This window comes from Notamacropus eugenii, chromosome 4 (assembly GCF_028372415.1).
Source record: "Notamacropus eugenii isolate mMacEug1 chromosome 4, mMacEug1.pri_v2, whole genome shotgun sequence".
Classification (NCBI taxonomy): Eukaryota; Metazoa; Chordata; class Mammalia; order Diprotodontia; family Macropodidae; genus Notamacropus; species Notamacropus eugenii.
Window position 1 is genome coordinate 126,260,952 of NC_092875.1, and position 27,405 is coordinate 126,288,356.

General features: G+C 37.6%; 1 protein-coding gene across 1 annotated transcript in view; it reads right to left on the minus strand.

Moving 5' to 3' along the window:
• Positions 1–27,405, minus strand: part of COLEC10 (collectin subfamily member 10) — a 64,903-nt gene that overhangs the window by 17,745 nt on the left and 19,753 nt on the right. The window contains exons 2-3 of the mRNA XM_072603218.1: positions 2,681–2,752; positions 95–166 (exon numbers count right to left, since the gene is read on the minus strand). Of these exons, the coding sequence (XP_072459319.1) occupies positions 95–166; positions 2,681–2,752 (144 nt within the window). The remainder of the gene's footprint in view (positions 1–94; positions 167–2,680; positions 2,753–27,405) is intronic.

Consider the following 27,405-nt stretch of genomic DNA (forward strand, 5'->3'; position numbering starts at 1 on the left):
TAAGCCAGCAAAAAACAATCCTTAAGAAAACAGCTACAATCTCATGTTTCATTTGCTTAGCAATGACAATAGGAAATAAGCCATTGTAACTCACCCTTTTCACCAATTGGTCCAATTTTGCCAAGGATGCCTTGGTCTCCTACCTCACCCAGTTCTCCTTTCACTCCTGAAAATCAAACCATGTTTGCTATTTAAAAAAATAAAACTTGTGGAATATTTCCTATGTCTCTAAGGTACAGGAAAAAATTAAAAACACTTGAGAAAATACCAAAATATGTTCTATATATGCTGTATAATCTGGAGTATCATGCAACATTGATTTATATGCATTTATATTTCATGGCTAAATGCTGGAAACAGAAGAAATTGACATGATGGCTTCAAAAAGCTTGTTTTATATGTGATCTAAATAGATAATTATAATAAAAATTAACTTTTATTACAAAATGAAAGCATCACACAAGATTAATTTTAATTTGATTAGTAAAAGAGAATTCGCATACTCTGTTATGATTCAGCTTCTACAACTTGTTTGAGGTCTAGGCAATGAACCAACTTCACCTCTTGAGATTTTGTTGTCTCTCATCTTTAAAATGAATTCCAAAAACATACAAAATAATAACTAGCTAATACATACATATATATATATATATAAAACACAATATCATATACTATATGTTATTAATGTGAGTTATTATTTGCAACTACCACACTAGAGGGTCATAGGAATAGGATCAGTGAATTTTAGATCCCAAACAGCTTTAGATCTTACAAATCAATTATTCTAATCTCCATTTTTTTTACAGATGAGAAAATCAAGGCTCAGAGAGGTTAATTGCCTTGCCTAGAGTCCCTCAGCTTCAGTGAATTCATCCCAAGGGAATGGGGACCAGAATGGTTCTGAACTTTTCTAAGATGACGGAGAAAGATGTTAATACGCCTCCTTACATCAATTCATAAGAACTCTGATGTTTCCCCTTCTCCTCACACATTCATGCCACAGCAAGAGTGAAGTTATATGCAGCCAAGTGAGCCACCTGGGGATGAGGCTGCAGCCTGGTGGTTTATGATTGGAATTCATCAGCATAGGGTGACAGCACCAGCTTATTATGGTGACAAAGTGCTAACTAAAGAGCGTGGGTGTTCCAGTTTAGCACCTATGCCTGTATCAATAAGCAGGTTAGGACCCAAAGCCACCAAAGCCTTTGTCCTTATTCTTTGTCTTGGATCTTTTTGGTTGGCACCTATGAAAACACAAGCAAGCTTTAAAAAGGGTGTGTGGGGATGCTTTGAAAATGCACACCTATTTGATCCACTTTTATACTTTGGGTAATGTGGCATTGGACTCCTCCTCTTCTCCTTTATTGGAATGTGAGGATAGTAACAAGAAAAACAGGCACACTGTTGAGCACTTGAGTCAGTTTGAGTAAAACTTAGTCATCCACTGCACTCAGAGTCCGAACCTTTCCTTCTCTCTCTCCCTCTTTCTACCCCCTTCTCTCACCCTTCACTCCCTTTCACTATTCTGTCTTCTTTAGTCTCTCATTTCTCCTTCTGTGTCCCTCCGCTCTAACTTCCCCCTCTCTCTGATCTCCCTTTCTCTTTCCCTTCCCTGTCTTCCCCCTCTCTCCTTCCCTTTCTCTCATCTTCCCTCTATTTCCCCCTCTCTTCGTTCTCTTTACTTATTTTCTCTCTCCTTCTCCTTATCTTCTGCCTCTCTCTTTTTTCTTCTTGCCCCCTTTCTCCCTCCCCTCTATTTCCTCCTCCTTTCTCTCCTTCACTCTCTCTCTTCCCTCTTTCTCTTCTTTTCTCTTCCTCTCCCTCTCTCTTCCCCCTGCCTGTCTCATATATATTTGTATATTCAATATATGTAGCATATGCCCATGTATGTGTTTATAGTCTACATTTGTCTATTGATATCTATATCTAAATATAGATAGATAGATATAGTGTGTATGTATGCCTATATGTTTGAGTATATGTGTGTATGCATATGTATATACATATGTGTATATATGTATGTATATATGTGTGTGTATGTGTGTGTGTGCATCTGTGTGTATATATATAAATTCTGGGGTTTAGATGCTTAAATAAACATCCCCCCCTTCGGATCCCTATCACCCCTGTAAACCTTGTGCTACTATGTAGATAAATATTCCAGAAGAGGGAAGATATTCCTCATACTGCTAACGATCTGTACTGCAAGGGGAACTGAGGAAAATAGACTCTTTTGATGATAAATAAAGAAATATGGACAGAACTCTTCCTTTACCCTTTCATTTCTAACCTCATGGCATGCATAGGAAAGAAGAGCTAGGCCTTGGGGATTTTCAAAGGAGAGACACTGGAGGTAGAGATATGCTTCTAAAGCCCACACAAGTCCTTAGGGATTCTAAGGTCTCTGTGTCCCACAGTGGTTTATGCAGGAGTTTTGCTCATGCCATCACCAAGGATACAGGTGGAAGAATGGATTAGAGCCTGTTGATAGGAACTCTCCCAGGGATACTGGATGGTGAGTTAATTCATGTTAGTAACACGTTTTATGCATCCCTGTGGTAAAGTGCTTTATGAAAGCAACTAATTTCCCATACAGAGGACAGAGTGTTTGACATGCCCAGCAGGGAAAGAGAGAAGCACTCAGGAAGTAAGAGTAAATTTCAACAAGCTTCTTACCTACCTTTTGGCCCCATAGGGCCCACTTTTCCATGCTTTCCTTCTTCTCCCTTTTCTCCTTTTTCACCATCATCCCCTTTAAAAACAGAAAATAAGATATGGAAAAGCAATTCAAGTAAAACCACAATCAATTGTGTCTCAGAATGAAATATTATTCACTCTTGGAAGGCATTCAGCATCAATGAAACATGCATGTGTGTGTGCACACATGCATACACTCATGTCTTCGTGCTATTGAGAGGAAGGGAACTTGTAGCACCTTTTCCCTTCAGCTATCACATTGCCCTTCAGCCCCCACCATGGCTCAGGAAAAGTTAATGGTGAAAAAACACACAAACTGCTAAATCACATTGCAGGAAGAATCCTAGTGTTTGGGGCCTGGTCTCATTCCCTCCCTGTAAGTCAACATTTTAACAAGTCAGGTGCACACTTAACTACCACTGGACAGTCTGTATCCCTGGGGACAAAGTAACAGGATGCTCTTACAAATAGTAAGTGCTTAACAAATGGTTGGTGATTTGAATCCTATACTTTGGAGTAGGTTTAGAACTCAGACCTTCAGTTTCCTAAGTCTGGAAATGACTACTGCCCCTGTAGGATGATTTAATTAATAACAGCTGTTTCTTCATGAGGCAGTTGGACTCCATCATCCTTAAAGTCCCTTCTAGGTCTCAATCTGTGCTTTCATGATCTCTCTGAGGGAGCTGTCCCTGGAAGATGCTTGAATACCTGCCTTGTCTTTCTGTCAAGAGCAGAACAGTGATAGTACATTTGATAGTACATTCTCTTACATGGTAGCACTAAAGATTCAAGGTAGAGACTTTTATCTCACGCTGAGTGGTTAACAGCTTATTAAAACCCTGCATTGTGCTTCATGCTAATGACACAAACAAAAAAATAACTCTGTGTGTATAAGTATAATATGTCATATGAATATGTAAACATTTACATTATAAATTGTATTGTATATATCATGTATAATATGTGACTCATGTATATACACATACATATATATGCATGTGTATATGTATGTATATCTAATATCTCTCTCTATATACATGGAGACCTATCTATATGTATATTATAGATTTATAAGTACTACATATTCAAATACACACTTACCTATACATACCTGTATACACATGTGTACACATATGTATATATAAGTAGGTGTGTGTATATGCATATACATACCACACAACAAATGTATTATATATATACATGTGTGTGTATATAGTGTATAGATAGATAGAGAGATAGATAGATAGATAGATAGATAGATAGATAGATAGATAGATGATAGATAGATATGCATATGTGTATTTTATGTATGTATATTTGTTCACCCTTTGTTTTCAAAGAGGACCAATGACATCACAGGTGACGTTTTGATATGTGAGTGAACTGCATTGAAATGAAGCAGAGTTGGGCAAAGTTCTCATTCTTTCTTCCAGAGTTATCGAAGTCCAGTAGCAAGATAAAAGTGAAGACCATGGATGATAATGGCCTGGGATGTAACGGACAACCTTGGAATCTTCAGTGTCTGACCAGTCTCTCAGTCCTCCATAGTGTCTGCTTCAGCTACCTTCATGGCTGTTGGAATAAATTGATTTCCTCCACCCATTCGGCTGGGGGAAGTCTTCATATGCTTTGTTCGATATCCCTCTAACACACTGACAGGTTTGAGGCCTGTTGGTTACCCTCAACCTGATTTAGCCTGTCTGCCCAGAATATTTTACTAGGATGTGATGGTAATGCATATATGCTACAGCTTCTTGGAGCCACAGGTGAAAGTTGAATGCCAGGTAGATGCCAAAGGTGGATGAGAGACTCCGGAAACAGCTTTGGCAAAACCTCAGATGAGAGGTGTTAGTCTTCTCCTGAACAAAGATAGGTGGTGTAGTGGCAGGCCTGAAGTTAGAATGACTCATCTTCCTGAGTTCAAATATGGTCTTAGACACTTACTAGTTGTGTGACCCTGGGCAAGATCCAGTTTGCCTCAGTTCTTCATGTACAAAAATAAGCTTGAGAAGGAATGGCAAACCCACGCCAGTATCCTGGACAAGAAAACTCCAAATGGGGTTATGAAGAGTCATATCTGACTCAACAACAACCTACATACACACATGCTTACCTACTTGTGTATACATGTATGTGTAGGTACATTTGTACCTACACATACATATGAAATGCAAAGTTCAGGAAAGGTTTAATGTAGAAGGTTGTGCTTGAAATAAATTTTGAAGAAAAGAAGGCATTCTGTGAAGCAGAGAAGGGGAGCCTTTCAGAAAGCCAATGCAAAAATTCAGAGATGGGAGGTATAGTGTTCTCTGTGAGGAACATCAAGAAGGTCATTTTGGTTACTTCAGAATGGTAGAGTTGGAAAGAAAGTAATGCATAATAAGACTGAAAAGACTGGTTGGGGCTGGCTGTGATAGGCTTTGGAAGCTCAACAGAAGAGATTGAGTATTAGAGGCCAAAGGAAAAACTGACAACAGAACGGCCAGTTCTGAACTTAAGGATAATCACCATAGCAATCCAGTGAAGGATGGTTTGGGGTAGACGTAGGGCAGAAAGACAATTAGGAGGCCATTGTAACAGTCCAGCTGAGAGCAATGAGGACCTGATTATGGTGACCACAGTGTTTCCATTTTGATTTTCTTGTTTTCTCAGTGGGTGGGGGAGGAGGAAAGGAGAGAATTTGGAACTGAAAATATCTTGATCTTTTGACTGTCAGAGATGGAAACGACTTCAGAAATCATCTAAATAATTTTTAGAGTCAGCTTCAGATGATATTAAACTTTAAAGTAATTTCCTCCATCATTTACAAAGGAGCGACCCAAGGCCTACCTTCTCTGTGGGGCAGCATGGTGTGTTGCACTTGGAGTCAGAGGAAGCTGATTCAGCACTCACTTCATTGTGCCTCAGTTTTCTCTTCTCTCAAATGGGGATACTGATAACTGCAATGGCTACCACACAAGACTTTTATAAGGTTCAAATGAGACAAAATATGTAAAATGCTTTATAAAGCTTGACACTTGATACACATTAGATATTATTCTCCAATTTCAAAGCTGGGTAGAGCCCCATTGATTAGGAAGGGTGTGTGGGGTTATGCCTGACATGGTGGTCACAAATTTAATGAGGTCTCAAAATTCCTTCCAGGATTAAGATTTTCTGACTCTTTGTTGTTCAGTTGTATCTGACTCTTCATGACCCCATTTGGGGTTTTCTTGGCAATGATACAGGAATAATTTGCTACTTCCTTCTCCAGCTCTTTTATACATGAGCAACTGAGGCAAACAGGGTTAAATGACTTGTCCAGGGTCACACAGCTAGTAAGTATTTGAGGCCAGAGTTTAGCTTGGGAAAAAGAGTCTTCCTGACTCCAGGCCCAGTACTGTATTTACTGTACCACCTGGCTAGCAGCTACTCCTTAGAAAAAAAATCTGTGTTTTATATACACACACATACACATAAATATATACACACATATACACACACATACACATGCACACACATAAAAATACATATATGTTGGAGGTAGGAACCAGATCGGTTCTTAGTTGATCTAGCATGTAGCCAAAAAGGTGATTGAGAATGATGTTAAACCAACCCCTTCCTCCCTGTAATTCCTAATAACTCTGCCTCTTTCCCCTCTCCCTATACTTTCTGCCAAGACGGGTGTGAAGTGATGTGAAGTCAAATGAGCCACCTGGGGTTGAGGCTGCACCCTAGGGGTTTATGATTGGAATTCATCAGCATGGAGTGACAGCACCAGATTATTGTGGTGACAAAGCTTAAAAAAGAGTCAGGATGCTCCAGCTCAGCCCTTAATCCTGTGTCAATAAGTATGCCTCAAGTTAGAGCCTCATTTTTACACCTGATCCTGGATCATTACGGCCTGTACATTTGACCACAGAAAGAAACTATAAAAGTATTCTTTGAGAAAGCAAGCTGTACTTTTATCCTTTGGGTAATGTCTCATTGCATTACTCCTGCAATTGAGGTTCCCTTTTCTTCATTTAAAAATAGCCACTTGAGTAAAAAAGTTAAGTAAAAAACTGTAAAATAGGATGAACTCATTTTAATGCAAGTACACTCACATACACACGCATATCTCTCCCTATCCTCAGGCTAAGAACTTGCTATAAGGATCTATCTCTTGGAATTTCAGCAAAGGACAAGGCTAAAGTATCTTTCCCTTTTGAATAGTTTTCTCCAAATGCAAAACTATTTATTAGATTAATTTCGCACATGAGGTGCTGACATGGGTTCTCATCATATCATTTTGAGTCAGGACTTAGATTTATCTTACTTCATTGTAAATTAGGGATTTGACTTCATATAACTCACATTTAGAAAGCCTTTTCGGGTCTGCAATTAAGGGTACATACATAATCTCATTTGATTCTCTTGTAACTCTACCAGAGAGGTGTCGTCCTCATTTTACGGAAGAGGAATCTGAAGTTCAGAGTATTTAAGGGATGTGTCCAAGATCACACATCTAGTAAGTGTCTTGTGTAGGATTTGAATTCAGGTCATCTTGATTCTATATCCAGCACTGTGCACTAAGATACGCTGTCTCTTTTTGAAAGGCTATTGAAAAAAGATTGATCATCACCTATCTTTTGTCTTCTTAACACTTAAATAGGATATAATTACAGAAAGGAATAGAAAAAAAAATCCTTGTGGTCACTGAGGAAATGAGGCAAGGATCTGAGGGGCCAGTCAAGATTTCACGATTAAGATTTATCCCCTGACAGTGACATGGTGCTTGAAATTTCTCTATTAGAGATTCATTCATTTGGATCTTGAAGGCTTTAGACTGAATGTTCACATTTATTACAGCAGTTCATAAATGTAACCATGTGGTTGAATAAATTAAAATGCAAATATCCCTGGGAAGAAGAGCATATATAACCTAAAAATGGAAGCAGACTCTAAGTATCTTAAAACAAACATTGCTTGTCTAAAGTTGTCCCTGAAATAGAAATAATTCTCTTTGAATTCTATAGTTAAATTGAGGACTCACCAGTGAAGTCAAATCAGAACGTTAAAGCAAGAAGAAGCCTTAGAACTGTTCTAAATTAGTACCTGTGTGACTTTGGTGGCCACAACCTCCCTGGGTCTGTTTTGAGACCGTGGACTTGAGGGTTTTTCTGCCCCTTCCAGTTCTAAATCTATTTCTGGTCCAAGCCAATAATTTTATAGATGTAGAAATAAAGTCCTAGGCTTAAGTATCAGAGTTAAGTTTGAAAATATGGACAGGCATGTGCTATGGGCCTGAACAGGAAGGTAGTGGAGTGAGTCAAAATCAAATCTGCTTACTTGTAATTTTTTGCTGAGGGTTAGCTTTAATGACAATTAAGATCAAGGGATGTAGACTCAACTCAGCTTGGACTCAACCACTCACGGTAAAAGTATTTGAACTCACATGGCAGAGGGTCTGAAGTTCTGGAGAACAACAGACTTCCTGTCTAAAATGCCACAGAGTTCACTGGTGAGTCCTTCATTCCCCTTCATCTTTCAAATTTATTACCAGGACCCCAAAACAGTAATGGCAACTCTGCAGATACCAGTAGCAGAGTATTGAAATGCTACCACATCGCATCACAACATTCATTCACCTTGCCCCCCTCACTGTACTTTTGTTTAGTCATTTCTGTCATGTGTGACTCTTTGTGATCTGCATTTGGGGTTTTCTTGACAGAGATATTGGAGATATTTCACCTTGGTGGTACATTTTAAAAATCTAGCCTGGGCTCTGATCATTCATTTAAATGTACCCCTCATTAATGCTCTAGATTTATCTTTTATTTATCTATCCATTTATCTTCTACTGAGTCATCTCAAAGGCTAGATCACTCCCTACTCTCGGCTCTTCTGTGGCAGCATTGTTGGATAACCACAAAAACATGCTGACACGGCAGGTTAAAAATTTTGATTCCCTCATTTCAACTGGACCCCCCCACTTGTATTCCATAATGCTTATATTTATGTTTTGCCAACTCTGGAGATTATACTACACAATGGCTATTATAAATTACAACTCTCCTTAAGTACCAAACTCAACTTTCTTTCTCCTTACTGAGGTCATTAGGCATGATCTCATGGATTTTTGCTGTTGTTGTTATTCATTTCTAAACATCTTTGTCATTTGAATCCTTGGTGCTTCACTCCATCCCTGAGATCACATGAGATGAGACCCTTGCCATATTCAACTTCATTCTCTTCTTTACTCTCTACAAACTCCATATCCTTCTCCTAGCGATTGTAAGTCTAGGAAATCTCAGCCATTGGACTTTCTTCCCCTGTCCTCACTGGAAACATCCTCCCCAAAACACTGTTTTGGAAATAACCTCAGACATATTATTTTTAGCTCATTCTTTCCTAGACTTTCTCTACCTTGTGCTTGCCTACTGCAGCAGCTATCCTTCCTCCTCCCCTCACTTCAGTTTTCATACTTTCATATTTGTTGTCTTCATCCATTAGAATGTGAACTCCTTAAGGGCAAGGGTCAGGGGTGTGTTGGTTAATGTATGACAATCGAACCTCTGAAAAAGTAGTCAAAAGCATTTCTAGGTTTAGTCTGCATTATTAACATTTCTCCCTCCCCTCCTTAGTTATAGGTAATCAACAAAATAATAAATCAAATACTGATCTGTAGCATTTGAGATTTCCTAGGTGTGTATGTGTACACAGAATATTTAACAATTAGTTTTCAGGAGTATGCACACCTCTGGTAGGAGTGGTCTTATTTACTTATAGTTGTATCCCCAGGGCTTAGTATAGTATATGACACATGGTAAAAGCTTAATAAATGTGTCCTCTATCTTTCTATCTATCAATCTACCTATCTATCTATCTGTCTATCTATCTATCTATCCTCTGAACTTCACTTTTCAAGGTTATCATGGATCTACTAATCACTCAAGCCATTTTTCAGTCCTCATTCTCTTTGATTTCTCTGGAGCATTAACTCTGAAAGCTACTCTGTCATTTTTGACATTTTCTCCTATTGTTGTCAGTTATCAGACTTCTGTCATAGTTCTCTAACAATCTGATACAGATTTAAATGTCTTAGTTCACTAGTTTCTTTTTTTTTCAAGTATGTGAGTGTTGGCCAGAATTCAGCTTTACATGTCTGTTTTCCTTATACATATTCAGCAGTTATTTATATTAGAAGCTGCAGGGGATAAAAATATGTATTAGACCTTGTAATTTACAACCTAGTATGAGGAAATATGGTATACACACACACACACACACACACACACACTCACACAACTACAATAAAAGAAAGTAAAAGATTTAACTCACATAAATGACAAAAGGTGATATATATTCTCACTTGGAGATCTTATCACAGAATCATAAAACCCTAGAGCAGGGAGGGATCTCAAAGTGCATCTAGCCTTATCCCTAACTGATTAATAGTTTTCTCTATAACCTCCCTTACTAGTGACTATCCAACCTTTGTTTGAATTACTCCCCGAGGCAACCTGTTCCACCTTGGGGTGTTCTATCAGAAAGGTTTTCCTTCCTTGAAGTCTAATTTTTTCCCATCTTCACTTCCACTCATTTTGTTCTATTTCTTCCTTTTGGGACAAGGAAAAACCAAAAGGCTAGTCTGTCCTGAATATGACATCCCTCTGTAATGTTAATATAAGACAGGGGGTAGTGGGGGGAGAGTTAAAAATCTTCCCCTCCCATTAATAGGCCTCAGTACCTTTTGTTAATTTCTATTGAGGCACTGGGACAGAGGGTTGTGCCCTCTGGCTCTGAAATGTGTATACACACACACACACACACACATACACACACACACACACACACACACACACACACACACACACACACACCCTCTAAGGTGAGGTTTTGCTTTGGGGGCTTAGAAGAAGGTTCACATGCCAGGTGAGACACTGAGTAGCCATTAAGAACCCCCACCTTTCCTCTCCCCCTTGCTTCTCTGTTAACTATATATTTACATAATGATCAGACAGTTGGATCTGTCTGTTGATCTGTGATTTATGCATTGCTTATGATCAGATAGTTGGAAGCCCTGTCTGTTGGTCTTTATTTCTCTGTATTTTTTCTGTTGGCATATGCATTTGATTAAAGTGATTTTTGATACTCTAAAAGGTGCTTTCCTTTTAGAAAAGCAGATCTAAGAACCTCTATAGCAGGCTCTCCTATATATGCAGGGGTTTTTGCTGCTACACCATCCAAATACTAGAAAACTCCTCTGAAATCACCCTGAACCCTTATTTAAGGCAATAGTGTCAAACTCAAATAGAAACAGGGTCACTCACACAACACCCTGTGCAGCACATCCTGCCACAGCAGCACGGCCAAATAGGAAAACCCTGGAGTGACCTGAGCCAGGGGCATCATGGTGGAATAGTGGAGTGGTGGCCCAGGGTGAGAAAACAGTGGAGTCAAGTGAGTGACAGCTGCTGAGCCCCAGGTATCAGCTGTAGCTTCTCCTGAAGCTTTCAGCTCACATATTAAATGTTTGTAAGTCACCTATTTGAACATCCAGGAGACAAAATGACAGAGTAATCAATAAATACTCTCTCCCCTTCCCCTTGTTGACCTCAAAAGAATCATCAAATATTTCCCCAGAAAAATCCTGGATCTGTGGGATCAACAGAGGGAGCAAATAGTCCCACAGCACCTAAGGCTAGGAAAATAGCTAAGGGGGATTCCTCTTACTGTGGCAAAGGTAAACTGGAAGGACAGGAACCCCGAGGGGGGGGGTGAAAACTCGCATTAGGACCCAGGCTTGCCTCAGCACTCCTGGGAAGACAATAGAGCAGCTGGGATCACCAACCCCTGACTTTGTGTTTATTCCAGCTCGGATGAGGAGATCTCCCTTGACCAGACCACCCCTCCCCCACACTTAACAAGCTAGCTCCAGGGCTGATCCAGGGAAACACAAAACAAAAAAAACAACAACAAAAAAAAGGCATCTGCCCTTAACTTTTTCACACCAGTCAGCTCAACACCCGGTTCTCCAGCTTCTAACTGAAAGAACTGGAGGCCACAACATGCAAAGTCTCCCTATCATGAGCAAAAAGAAGCAAAGCAAGCAGGAAGAGATCATAGAATCTTTCTATGGGGACAAGGACCAAAGCACGAATGCCAAAAAGGTCAGTATTGAGACTGTACTCCCATCTGAAACTTCAGAAGGACCTATGAACTGCTTGCATGCACAAACAGCTCTCCTGGAACAGCTAAAGAAGGAAATAGAAGAAAAACTGGCCAATGATTTTAAAAGTATGAAAAAAGAATTCATTGGGGAGAACAGCTCTTTAAAAAGGAAAATTGAATAAATGGAAAAGGAAGCACAAAACCTAACTGGGAAAATTGCACAAGTGGAAAAGGAAGTACAAAAACTAACTGGAGAAAATAAGTCCTTAAAAGGAATAATTGGACAGATGGAAAAGGACACGCAAAAGTTAACTAAAGAAAACAATTTGATGAAAATTAGAATTGGACAAGTAGAAACTAATGATTCTATGAGACATCAAGAATCAGTCAAACAAAATCTAAAGAATAAAAACATTGAAGAAAAAGTAAAATATCTAATTGGAAGAACAACTGATGTGGAAAATAGATCCAGGAGAGAAAATTTAATAATTTTTGGGCTACCAGAAAGCCATGATGAAAAAAAGAGTCTGGACAGTATCTTCCAAGAAATCATCAAGGAAAACTGCCCAGAAGTTCTAGATTCAGAGGGCAAAATAGTCATCGAAAGAATCCACCATTCACCTCCTGAAAGGGATCCCAAACTAAAAACACCAAGAACTATTGTTGCCAAATTCCAGAAATGTCAAGTGAAGGAGAAAATACTACAGGCAGCCAGAAAGAAACCATTCAAGTATTGAGAAACTACAGTCAGGATAACACAGGACCTTGCAGCTTCTACATTAAAAGATCGAAGGAATTGGAATATGATATTCCATAAAGCAAAGGAGCTGGGACTGTAACTAATGATTAATTACCCAGCAGCATTTAGCATAACATTTCAGGCAAGGAAATGAACATTCAACAAAATAAGGGATTTCCACACCTTCCTGACAAAAAGGCCAGAACTGAATAGAAAATTCAATCTTCAAAAGCAGGTCTGAAGAGAGGCGTAAAAAGGTAAACAGGGGAAAAGAAAAACTTGTTACTCAATTTGGGCAAACTGTTTACTTCCATATAAGGGAAGATGATCCTTGTTAATCTTGAGAACTGTACATCTATTTTGAAATATAAAAGATATATACATAGATAGAGGGAATGGGTATAAAGTAAATGATGCAATGATATAAGTGTGATTTAAGCATGTGAAGGGATTGTACCAGGAAATGTGAAAAGAAGGAAGCAGAAAATGGTAAATTACAATACAGGAAGAAGCACAAAATTATATTATAGGAAAGGGAAAGAGGGGAGGGAGATGAGCATTGTTTGAGAGGTGCTCTCATCTGATTTGGTTCATGGAGGAAACAATAAGCTTAATTAAGTATATAAATCTAACTAACTCTATAGGCAGTAGGAGGCGAAGGGGGAAGAAAGGGGAGGGGAAGCTAAAAGGGAGGGAAGAAGTAGTAAAGGTAAAGGGTAGCAAAAGGGAGGGGGGCTAAAAGAAGGAAGGGAGTACTGCAGGAGGTGGTGGTCAAAAGTGAAAACTCTATTGAGGAGGGAAAGGGAGATGGGAGAACTAAAAGCACAAATGATGGGAAAGAGGATGGAGGAAAAGACACAGATTGTGATCATAACTGTGAATGTGAATGGAATTAACTCTCCCATAAAATAGAGATGGATAGCAGAACGGATTAAAAGCCATAATCCAACAATATGTTGTTTACAAGAAACACATTTGAAATGGGGGGATACACGCAGGGTAAAGGTAAAAGGTTGGAGCAGAATATATTGTGCTTCAGGTGATGTAAAAAAAGTAATCCTAATCTCAGACAAAGCAAAAGCAGAAATAGATTAAATCAAAAGAGATAAGGAAGGAAACTATATTCTGTTAAAAGGCACCATAGACAATGAAGCAATATCATTACTAAATATGTATGCTCCAAGTGGTATAACATCCAAATACTTAGAGGAGAGGTTGGGGGAGTTGCAGGAAGAAATAGACAGCAAAACTATACTGCTGGGGGACCTCAACCTCCCCATCTCTGAACTTGATAAATCTAACCTTAAAATAAACAAGAAAGAAATTAAGGAGGTAAATAAACCTCTGGATAAGATAGATATGATAGATCTCTGGAGAAAATTGAATGGGGATAGAAAGGAATACACCTCAGCTGTACATGGCACATATACAAAAACTGACCATGTTGTAGGGTATAAAAACCTCACAATCCAGTGCACAAAGGCAGATAGTCAATGTATCCTTCTCAGATCATAATACAATAAAAATTACTTGTAATAAAGACCATGGAAGGAAGAACCAAAAATTAATTGGAAACTAAATAGCCTAATCCCAAAGAAGGAGTGGCTTAAACAACAAATCATAAAACAATCAACAGCTTCATTCAAGAGAATGACAATAATGAGACAAGGTACTAAATCTTATGGGATACTGCAAAAGCAGTTCCTAGGGGAAGTTTCATATCTTCGAATGTCTACATGAATAAAATAGAGAAAGAGGAGATCAATGAATTGGGCATGCACCTGAAACACCTAGAAAAAGAACAAATTGAAAATCCCCAAATAAATACCAAATTAGAAATACTGAAAACCAAAGGAGAAATTAAGAAAATTGAAATTAAGAAAACTATTGAACTAATAAATAAAACTAATCGTTGGTTTTATGAAAAAACTAATAAAATTGAAAAACCTTTGGTCAATTTGATTTTAAAAAAAGAAAGAAGAAAACCAAATTGCCAATATCAAAAATTAAAGTGGTGAACTCACCTCCAATGAGGAAGAAATTAAAACAATAATTAGAAATTACTTTGCCTAACTTTATGCCCATAAATTTGACAATCTAAATGAGATGGATGAGTAAAAAAATGTAAATTGCCCAGATTAACAGAAGAGGAAGTTGGATACTTAAACAACCCCATCTCAGAAAAAGAAATTGAACAAGCCATCAATGAACTCCCTAGGAAAAAATCTCCAGGTACGGATGGATTCACAAGGGAATTCTATGGAACATTTAAAGAACAGTTAATTCCAATATTTTATAGACTATTTGGCAAAATTGGGGAAGAAGGAGTACTCTCACATCCTTTTTATGATACAAATGTGGTTTTGATACCTAAACCAGGAAGAGACAAAACAGAAAGAAAATTATAGAGCAATTTCTCTAATGAATATGGATGCAAAAATTTTAAATAGCAAAAAGAATGCAGCAGCTTATAATGAGAATAATACATTATGATCAGGTAAGATTCATACCAGGAATGAAGGGCTGGTTCAATATTAGGAAAACTATTAGCATTATCGATCATATCAACAACAAATCTAACAGAAACCACATGATTATTTCAATAGATGCAGAAAAAGCTTTTGACAAAATATAATACCCATTCCTATTAGAAACACTGGAGAACACAGAGATAAAGGGAACTTTCCATAAAATAATAGGCAGTATCTACTAAAACCTTCAGCAAGCATTATATGTAATGGAGATAAGCTAGAAGCATTTCCATTAAGATCAGGAGTGAAACAAGTTTGTCCATTATCACCACTGTTATTCAATATGGTACTAGAAATATTGGTTGTAGCAATCAGAGAAGATAAAGAAATTGAAGAAATTAGAATAAGCAAAGAAGAAACTAAGTTATCACTTTTTGCAGATGATATGATTATATACTTAGAGAATCTCAGAGATTCAAGTAAAAAACTACTTGAAGTAATAAACAACTTTGACAAAGTTGTAAGTTACAAAATAAGCCCACACAAATTTTCTGCATTTCTATATATTAATAACAAAGCCCAACAGCAAGAGATAGAAAGAGAAATCACATTTAAAGCTAGGGTGGGCACTATGAAATATTTGGTAGTTTACCTGCCAAAACAAACCCAGGGACTATATGAACACAATTACAAGACACTTTTTGCACAAATAAAGTCAGATCTAAGTAAGTGGAAAAACATCAGTTGTTCATGGGTAGGCTGAGTCAATATAATAAAAATGACAATTCTACCTAAATTAATTTACTTATTTAGTGCCATACCAATTAAACTATCAGATAATTATTTTCCAGAGCTGGAAAAAATAATATCAAAATTCATCTGGAAGAACAAAAGGTCCAGAATATCAAGGAGACTAATGAAAAGAAATGCTAGAGAAGGTGGCCTAGCACTACCAAATCTCAAATTGTATTATACAGCAGCAATTATCAAAAGCACTTGGTACTGGCTAAGAAACAGAAGGGTAGACAAGTGGAATATGCTAAGTACTCAAGACACAGTAGGTACTCAAGACACAGCAGGCAATGAATATAGCAATCTACTGTTTGATAAACCCAAGGACTCCAGCTTCTGGCATAAGAAGTCACTGACAAAAATGGCTGGGAAAACTGGACAACAGTGTGGCAGAAACTAGGCATAGACCAATGCCTGACACTGTACACAAGAATAAGGTCCAAATGGGTACACAATCTAGGTATAAAGACTGATTCTATGGACAAATTTGTGGAGCAAGGAATACCGTATTTATCAGATTTATGGAGAAGGGAAGAATTTTTGACTAAAAAAGAGATGGAGAGCATTATGAAGTGCAAGATGGATAATTTTGATTACATTAAATTGAAAAGTTTTTGTACAACCAAACCCAATGCAACCAAGATTTGGAGGAGATGCAAAAAACAGGGAAAGAATTTTTGCAGCTAGTGTCTGTGATCAAGGCCTCATTTCTAGAATATATAGAGAACTGAGTCAAATGTACAAAAATACAAGTCATCCCCTAATTGATAAATGTTCAAAGGATAAATGATCAAACAGGCAGTTTTCAGAGGAAGAAATTAAAGATATCTATAGTCATATGAAAAAATGCTCTAAATTACTATTGATTAGAGAGATGCAAATCAAAACAACTCTGAGGTACCACATCACACTTATCAGATTGGTAAACATGACAGAAGAGGAAGATGATAAATGTTGGGGAGGGTGTGGGAGAGTTGGAACACTAATTCATTGGTTCTGGAGCTGTGAGATGATCCAACCATTCTGGAGAGCTATTTGGAACTATGCCCAAAGGGCTACAAAAATATGCATACCCTTTGACCCAGCAATATCACTTACAGGACTGTATCCTCAAGAGATCATAAAAATGGGAAAAGACCCCACAAGTACAAAGATATTCATAGCAGCACTCTTTGTGGTGGTCAAAAACTGGAAATCAAGAGGATGCTTATGAATTGGGGAATGGCTGAATAAATTATGGTATATGAATGTAATGGAATACTATTGCGCTATAAGAAATGATGAACAGGAAACTTCAGAGAAACCTGAAAAGACTTAAATAATCTGATGCTGGGCAAAAAAAGCAGAACCAGGACAACTTTGTGCTAAGCAATGACCACAGTGTGCAGGAGTTTTTTCTGGCAGACATGGAACTTCATTGTAATGCAAGTACTTAAAAAAATTCCCTATGGTCTTTTAAGGCAAAATGCCTTCTACATCCAGAGAAAGAACTATGGAATTCAATTGCAGAATGTAGCAGATCATTTTTGTGTGTGTGTATTATGTTTTGGTTTGTTATATGATTTTTCCCATTCATTTTAATTCTTCTACACAGCATGATTATAGTGAAAATGTATTTAATAGGAATGTATGTGTAGAACCTATATAAAATTGTATACTGTCTCGGGGAGGGAGAGGGGAGGGAGGGGAAAGGGAAGAGAAAAAAATCTAAGTTATATGGTAGTGATTGTAGAACACTGAAAGTAAATAAAATTAATTTAAAAAAACCAAATATATGTAAATATAAAAAAATAAATTTCTAAAATTAAAAAAAAGAAACAGGGTCACCAAACCATACATAAAGGTTTCTGAAGACTGCAACTGACTTAGAATACCATACATTATTATTATATTGTATTGTATTTTCATTTATTTTTGTTATGTATTTCTCAATTACATTTTAATCTGTTGGGGCATTCCTACTGTATAGGTCCATGATCTGTGGTTGACACCTCTCCTCTGGGGCACATTCCTAGTTTTTTCAGCAAAACTTTCTATAGAATAAATTTCATTATTTTTACTACATTGGTTGTCTTTCCACCATCTGTGACTCCACATTTTTTTATCAATATCCTTCCTAAGATATGCTGTCCTCACATAGACAATAAATAGCAAACCCAGATTTTCACTCAGGTCTGCAGGTTCCAAATCTTATTTTCTTTCTGCCACACTATATGTTGGGGTAAATTTGTGAAGGGTATTAAATTCTAGGCTAAGTCATTTGGGTGTTATTCTACAGGTAATAGAGGATTTGCTATTCAGTGATGTTTGATTCTTTATAACCCCATTAGGGGTTTTATTCCCAAAGATACTGGAATGGTTTGCCATTTCTTTTGCTCATTTTAGAGATGAGGAAACAGATAAACAGGGTTAAGTGACTTGGCCAGGGTCACACAACTACTAAGTGCCTGAGGCCAGATTTCAACTCAGGAAGGTGAGCTTTCCTAATTCTAAGCCTGACACTCTATCCACTGTGCCAGCTATCTGCCTCAGTGGAGAATTAATGAAAGCTTTTGAGTAGAAGAAGTATGAAATGATCAAAGCAGTGACAGGAAGAGAAATATATAGTATAGACTAGCAGGAGAGACAAGGTATTTAGGAGTTTTCAGAAAGCTAAAGTACTAAAATAGAGAAGTAGCAATGGAACTAGAAAGGAAGGTAGTTACTGGCACAAAACACAGTTCTACAGTAGAATCAGGAAGTTGATGGTAGATTAGATATGAAAGATGAGAAAGAGAAGAGAGTAAAGAATGACTCAAGTTCTAAGACTATGAGATGGGAGAATGATAGTACCACTAATGGAAGAACTAAGAGAGTGGTTGTGTTTAAGAAGTTAAAATGAATAGTACAGTTTTTGCCATGTTTGAGGTAAAAGTGGAGTGTCCAAATAGAAGTGTTTGGTAAATAGATGGAAATGTGGGACCATAGCCAGCGGGAGAAGTCAATGTTAGGGAATAGGTTTTGGTGTGATGTATAGTGGTAATTATTGAAGCCTTAGAAGTAACTGAATCCAAAGAGTAGTAACTGATCAATGTCAGCTTAAAGGGAGGTCTCTGTTTGAGTGCTCTAGCACCTGGAATCTGAATTCATAGAGGCTATGTATCTAGAAGGAGAGAAGTGATATTCCCTCTGCATTCTTCTCTAGCAAGACTGCATCTGTCACAATCTTGTGCAATTTCAGAATTATGTTCAGTTCTGATCAAGATATGTTAAGAGGGCCACTGCCAAGCTTGTACATATCCAGAACACTGAGGATGGTAAAAGGCCTCAAGATAATCAACCAATAGGCATTTATTAAGTGTTTACTGTCTGTTTGGCAATGTGTTGATAATACAAAGATGAAAATTAGCCAGTCCCTATCTTGAAGGAACTTTAATTGTATGGGAGTGGTAAAAGAATTGGTTGAAAACACTGGAAATTAACCATTTCTTCAAGAAAAGATTTAGAGGAATGTATCACAGATGTTTTCAAGTGTTTGGCATGAAGTCTCGTGAAAAGGGGATTCGATATGTTCTACTTGGCTCCAGAAAGAAGAACTATAAGCAGAGTGAAAGTTGCAGAGACAGATTTCAGCTCAATTTAAGGTAAAAACTTCCTAGGAATTAGAGCTATCCAAGAGTGGAATGAACTGCTGTGGCAGGTAGTAGGTTCTTTTGAACTCCTACAGAATTTACTGCCTATATCATTAACTTGGCCATAAATCATGTGCTGCCTTCTGACATCTCTTCAATTGCCTCAAGCTATTATTTAAATTTTATATTATTATTTAATCTTTCACATACTTATGTCTTGTCTCTTCAACTAAATTATAAGATTCTTGAGAAGGATTGCTTACACTTCTTTATATGGTCAGTTCTTTTCTAGCCCTTGATTCTGGGAAGATTATTTATCCTGCCTTAGTTCCAGCCTTCCCATCTGCAAGGGACAGAGAAATATACTCTGCCCATATCACAGTGTTGTTTTGAAAATGGAAAAAAACTGATAATAAAGCCTACTAGTATTGTTGTGAGAATCAATTGAGATAATACCTATAAAAATCTATAGTTATTATATCTATAAAAAGCACCATGAAAAGTACATGAAAGGTACTATTTAAATGCTTATTCTCTTCCTTCCTCCCCTTAATATTATATTTTGAATTGATCCCTCCCTCATATTTTTGAAGATATAGTTTAATGACTTATGAGCTATCTGAGAGACAGCACAGTGTACTAGATAATTATCCTCAGAATCAGGGGTCAGGGTCTACCTGTAACAATACCGTCTGTATGACCTTGGGCAAGTCACCAATGAACATTGATACAGGGGCTTTCCTTAATGGAAATTCCCCTTTCAAAAAAAAAAAAATCACCAGTTCAGTTCAAATCCAAAATTGGACTATACAGCCTAATGCGGAAAGCTGAGTATTGTTAACATTCTACATTCTCTTCTATGTGATCAGCTGTGTAGCTACTTTTGTAGTTTCAAGGTTCATTCAACTGAGCAAGAATTATTTCTCAGAGTCTACAAGTCCTTTGTAGTCAGGCCGTGTCTGAGAAGAAAAGCTAATATTGTGTTAAGGAAAAAATACAGAATTAGTTGCTTTTCCCTCTCCTTCATGTCTCATTCATTATTCAAGTGCATCATCAGCCAAGCTGCTAGGAACACATACAAGGAGAAATGCAATAACTCTGAGACTACAAGGGATGTTTCTGTTTTCCCCAAATGCTCCAGATTGAACAGCTGTGGTTACTCTTGTCTTCTTAGGAGAGACGAATAAATATTAAAAGGAAGCAAGATATCTGTCCCTATTCCTGGCCATGGGAGCCTACTTCATCTTACCTAATTATGCTTTTGTTTTCATTGAGCTCCTTAAGAGAAGGAGTTGTCCAATGCTAAATCATATCTAGGAAGCAGCATGATGCAGTAGTAATATCATAATGCATTGTAATGTGTACAGGAAGAGCTGCAATTCTACCATTTCTGTGATGTGTGACAAGTTGCTTTCTCTTTCTGGGTCCAGGGTTAGGTTGATAAATGTTTACCAACTGCCCTTCCAGGAAAAAAAAAAAGTGTAGGTGATACACCTTAAAATTCAATGTGCATTATTAGCATTTTCTACATCATTTTCTTAAGTCTAGACAACCAACAAAATAATAAATCAAGCCCCAGTTTGTAGCTTTTGCCAATTTCCAAAATGTATAAATGTTCACACTGAAAATTTAACTCAACCCTCAAGGGCCACTTTGAGTCAGCTCAAACACACCACTGCTTGGACCTCTTTTTTCCTAATTTATAAAATGAGAGTGGGGAAACAGTGGACCAAATGGTCTCCAGTATTCTTAAGGTTAAGGAAGAGTAGTTTTAAGCCTTTCTTTGTTTCTTTCGAGCTTAGATAAGGATCTACTACAAAGTAAGTGCTTAATCACATTTTTTTAATTGATTGATCAGTTCCTTTCTAGTTCTAAATTTATGATCCTATTTCTTAGCAAACACATAAAAAATCAATCAACTTCAAATATTTGGTTTGGTTCAAAAAGCTGATCACACAAATCCAAGTTTAAAAGTTTGATACTCCAAATACAAGATAGAGGTGGATGGTGGCTAGATGGCAGTCCATACTAAAAATGCATGTATGTTTTAAGGAGCTAAAAGCTCTACATGAGCCAACAGTGTGATATTACTGTCAAGAATTAATATGAACTTCCTCAATATTTTGGGACTGCTTCTTCTGTTGATATGGGAAATTCCTATATCAATGCAGGCAAAACCCGTGTCTAACTTTATAATTGACCTTGGGAAAATTTCTGTGAGCAAATGGTCTCAGCTTGTGGTCCAGCAGGTCCATAGACCACATAGCCAAGCTTGTCATATTAAAAAACAAAAACAAAAACAAAAACATAGGGTAATCTCTAGGCCTGGGCATGAAATCTTCTTACCTTTGTCTGAATGTATGCATGTATAAATGAATGAAAGATCAGATGTATTCATTCACGAATGCCTGCATGAATAAAAAAGGTATTTGCTACATGTAACCACTATGCTAGGTGCTCAGGGTGCAAATAGAAAAGCAAGGCACTCCTTTTAATAGAAGAGACAAGATACGTGGGAAGTTAAAACTTCAAGTCTTCTGGAAAGGTTCCATGGGCCTTTGGGTAGGATCCAGCAAAATTAAGAGTCCATTGGCACGACCTTTGAAAACCCAAGGGTCACCTCCATACCTTGATGAGACATTACAGTAGGACTGTAAGGAATGGCACTTAAATTGTGTTATTTCAATTCCATTATCCAAAATGTGGAAAGTGAGAGTCCTGCTGTCCTCAGTCCCAGTCAGCAGTTCACATTAGCAGCGTTTCTTCAGCTTTAGACATCACATATTAATAAGGGCACTGACAAACCAAGGAACATCCAGAAGACGTTGAACAATCATGAGAAGACTATGGAACATGTGATACAAGTCTCATTTTAAGGAAGAAGACTGAAGGTTGCTCTGGGAGAGGTTCAGGGTGGAGGTTGCTCATTGGCTTTCAATGTTTTAAGGGGCATGATGTAGATTTTTTTTTCTGCTTGGCCCCTGAGGGCAGAACTGGGAATAGAGGGTGAAAGTTGTAGAGAGAAGAACATTTAAGTTCAATATAAGGTGAAGCTTTCTAAAGATTATGGCTATTAAACAAGATAACAGGCTTTCTTGAATAGTGGTGCATTTCCTGTCACTGTAGGTCTTCAAGTTGAGAGTGAATGATCCCAGGGGCAGCTAGGTGGTGCAGTGGATAGAGCACTGATCCAAGGGTCAAGAGGACCTGAGTTCAAATTTAGCTTCAGACACTTGACACTTACCAATTGCTTTGGGGAGTAGGGAGTAAGGGGGAGGTCCAACCCAAAAATTCTATGAAATGTTTCATGTATCATATTAAGCACCTACTAGATATTTGGCATTACTCTAGCTTCTATGAAAGTCTGCAAAGCAAGGATATAAACACAAGAGCACCATAGCTGCCAGTAAATTAGTGATCTTAAAAATATTTTACTCTTCTGAAACCTCGTTGTTCTTTTTCTAATCCCTAGAAACTTTCAAGAAAACCTATTTGGAAAGTGTGTTTATACCTATGAAATCATTGTGGCTTCAAGACGTTTTAAAATAATTTACAAACACAAGACTTAAGAACCTTTTCTTTACAAACAGCTGCCTTACTGAGGACTGATCTGCAGCATGACAGGGAGTGGAGAATGTTTTGTGTTTATATCAAAGAAAATCAAAATATCAGGTTTTCTATATAGCCCTACTACTTACTACCTATTCATCCTTGGCCAAGTCATTTCTGTTCCTCTCTTTCTTCATCTGTAAAATTAAGGGGAGTATTTAGTTGACTTTGAAAATCTCTTTCAGCCCTAATTCTCAGTATTCTTGCCTAGTATGACTATAGGATCAGCTCATTCTCCCTCATACTATTGCTGGAGACCCCTCAGCATTAACATCTCCTCTTTCCATCAATAAAGACTGGAAATATCAACAGAATAAAATATTTAAGTCAACCATAACACTCCATCAAAGCCACTTAAGTCCTGCCACATATGACTTCTTGGGTTCTGCCAATGGCTCTACTTAATTTACTGGTATTGGGATCCACTTTGGAAATACTGATAATTCCCAATATTTATCACCAGCACTGCCAGGCTGGCAAATACTTCCCCCCTCCCAGACCTTATGTAGATCTTTATTTAACAAACTTGTAACTCATTATATAACAATATATAATCTATAGTATATAGTATAGCTTTCTATGTTTATATAGCTTATCCATCTGCTAGAATTTGACCGCTACAAAAGCAGGGTCTGTGTCATACTAAAGTTTTTCCAACTCCTTTTGTGCCTTTCATAGTGTTTTGTATCCATTAAGTATTTATTAAATACTTGTTTTTTCTAGAAAAATTTTCAATAGGTGAAAAATGAAACAAAACCACAGCCTAGGATCCACTTTGTCCCCATTCCTCATCCTCCATTATTAACACCACTAGGATCCACCTTTCCCCCACTTTTGCACTTCTCCTTTTCTAGTAATAATTCCCAATGGAATTTCCATACTAGTCCTCTTGTTCATTACAATCCTTGCTCTTATAGTCAGCAATGAGGGGGCAGCTAAGTGATGCAGTGGATACAGCACCAGTGCAGGAGTCAGGAGGATCTAAGTTCAAATCTCACCTCAGACACCTGACACTCACTAGCTGTTTGACCTTGGGTAAGTCACTTAACCCCAGTTTCCTCATCCTGGGTCATCTCCAGTCATCCTTATGAATATCTGGTCACTGGATTCAGATGGTTCTGGAGTAGAAGTGAGGCTAGTGACCTACACAGCCCTCATTCACTCAAAACAAAGTCAAGTGCAAGTCATGCCATCATTTCTCTGATGGCATGGTCTTCTTCAGCAATGAAGGACAAACACACACTATAGTCAGCAATGAATATAAGTTCAAGATAATGGATATATGGCTGGAGATAACACCAAAGGCTCTACTCATATCTAAGTAAGAGAGAATAAAGCATCTTAGGTAAAATCCGTCAATCTTTGGTGATATTCATTATATTGTGAGTGGTTGGGTAAGACTCTGTGGCAGGGGTGGGGAACCTGTAGTTTTGAGGCCATATGTGACTGTCTAGGTCTTTGGGTGTTGACTTTTAACTAAATCCAAGTTTTACAGAACAAATCATTTCATTAAGGGGATTTGTTCTGTGAAGTTTGGATTTAGTCAAAGGGCCACACTTGAGGACCTAGTGGGTCACATATGGCCTCAAGGGCACAGGTTCCCCACCCCTGCTCAAGGAACTTATAGTGACTTGACTGTCCTCTTTTGTATATCCTTCTGTATTTGTAATGAGTGTCCCTGGCTCTCAATCCTCTTTAATGAGCCCATATGCCATATGTCTGTTCTACATGATCTCCTTGTGAGAAAAGTTTCTAGTTAAGTCCTGGATCTTGAAGGAGACTATCTGAGCAATTTTGACATTTTTTTATAGGTCCAACTTACACTTAAATACTTTATGTTTGAGCTCAATTTTCTATGTGCACTGAGACCTGAAATCTATACTTTATTCTCCGCCTTGGAACTCTGATATCAGCCACCTGATGCCTTTCTCTTATCCTCATGACCATCCCCCTACTTGGGCTTCCATTTGTCTATTTTCAGAGCCCCTGTGCTCAGCCACACAAATGGTTATCAGTAGCTTGGAATGTTGGAGTCCTTACTTCCACTGCTTAGGTTTGAAATGGGGGTGAGAAGTCATGGCTCTTCTTACCAGGGCTATGGAAGGGAAAACTCATAGGATTATTGATCATAGAAGATACCTTAGAGGCCACTGAGTACAACCCTCCCATCACACAGATGAAGAAATCAAGGCTTAGAGAAGTTAAGTGACTCCCTACTTAAGATCACACAGTAGGTGGCAGCGGTGGGATTTAAACCCTGACCCTTTGGTTCTAAATCCAGAGTACTTTTCTTCATGCCACTTAAAGTCCTCCCATCAAACACTGGAACTGTGAAATTATTTTTCTATAGTAGCATTGCTGTACACAGTAGGCAGGTTACATATCACTTTTATTACAATAATTCTGTCACATCTGTGTTGTGTTTTTAGACTGTCCTGGTAACCTAACCACCATATACAACATTGTTTTTGTGGGGAATTTTGTTCCAGTTTCCAAACAAATGACTTACAATGACCTTTTGGGCATAACCTATTTTTATAGTAAGGGATTGCCTATGGGTTACTTCTTTTAAATTTTTTTTTGCTTCTAGTAGCTAACTATATACATGCCTGGAAGTTTCCTCTCTGTATCCAGAGATACACAGCTCATGAAAATACTGAGAAACATGACTTTCCTGTAACATTATTCTTAGTGGAAACTTAAATATATTCTTGTGGATCCTTACAATGTCTCTGCAAGACAGGGATGTCATGCATTCTTGTTGCTTTTAATGGGGGGAGAAGTAGCCCAGCATAGAGGACAGAGAACTGGGTTCAGAGTCAGCAAGACCTAGAGTAGGCAAATCATTTAACATGCCTATTTCTCAAACAACCTCTCAGGGTTTACATAAGTCCTAGGAAGGAATTAAAATCTGTATCAGAGGAGGGAATTAATGCATCCAATATTCCTCACATTGATCAAATTATAGAGAAGACCAAGAGAAGCAGATGTTTCAACATCACATATAGAAGACTGGCACAACCTTGCTCTCTTAATAGTCCACATGATACTGAAGAAGAATCTTTCTCTTTTTTCAGTGTGTTTCTTTTTTTTGTTGTTGTTTCCTTGATTTTGTCTCTTTCTCTATCTCTGTGTCTTCGTCTCTATCAATCTGTCTCTGTCTCACAATCAGTGTGTCCCTGTCTCTATCCCTATGTCTTTGTCTGTCTTTCTTTCTTTTTGAACTGCTCTTAAAATGTCATTGAAATAGGGAACTTCAAGTAAGGAAACCACCTTCACTTAGAAAGATCTGCATTTATTCTAAACTAATAGTCTTAGAAAGTTGTCCATAGAATTAAAGAGCCATAAAATTTTTTAGAACAAAAAGGTACCTGAGAGATCATCACAATATAACTTCTACATTTGAAAGAAAACTAAGATCTGGAGATGTTAAGTGAATAAATGATGTGATATTTAACTCCAAAGTCCTATCTGGATATTAGCTATTATTGTAATTACTAACAATCAATCAACAAATATTTATTAACAACTTGGCACATGCTACATAAGCACTGAGGACACAAAGAAAAAGATAATGCTTGCCCCCAGGAAGCTTACATTCTAATATAAGGCAACCTGCGTATAACTAAGCACATACAATATAAAAACAGAATGGAAGGAAGATTATCTTCAAGGGTAAAGCAGTTGGAGGATAGGCAAGCAAAGGCTTCCAACAGAATATTTAACTCTGCAATGAATCAGATAAAGATTTCTAGAGAAGATCTGGCCTCTTAACATTTTTTCCTTAGACTCTATCCAGCTGGGTTTTCATTTCCTGAGCACAAGTTAATTGATAGCACATAACATAGTCCAGCAGAATTAACAAAATTTAATAGTATTAATTTCTCAAATGTATAGTTTATAAGTTTTTGCTGTCATTTCTAGGGCAATTAATAGGGCAGTTATTTTTACCTCCATTTTATAAATGAGACAATCAGATACCACTATACGGTATAAGTATCCATGACCAAGAATCATAGAGATCTGGACCTGTAATTTCATTCATTTTCATTGATACAGAAATTCTCAAATGAAGAAACTCTCTCTACCACTCTTGAAATGCCTTCTTTCTTTGTTCCCTACTCCCATTAGTGAGGTCTTCTCAGAGCCACCATTCTGAAGTAGGGCACAGACCAGACATCCTTCAGCAGTATCTTCTATACTCACTAATATGTGTTGTTTTCCCCCATTAAAATGTAAGCTCCAATGTTACACATTGCTCATGTTTTCAGACTTTTTCTGAAATTGGTCAGTTGAGTTGATTTTTTTTCCTCTCTAAAAATACTATTTGTTATATGGGACAGCTCTCTGA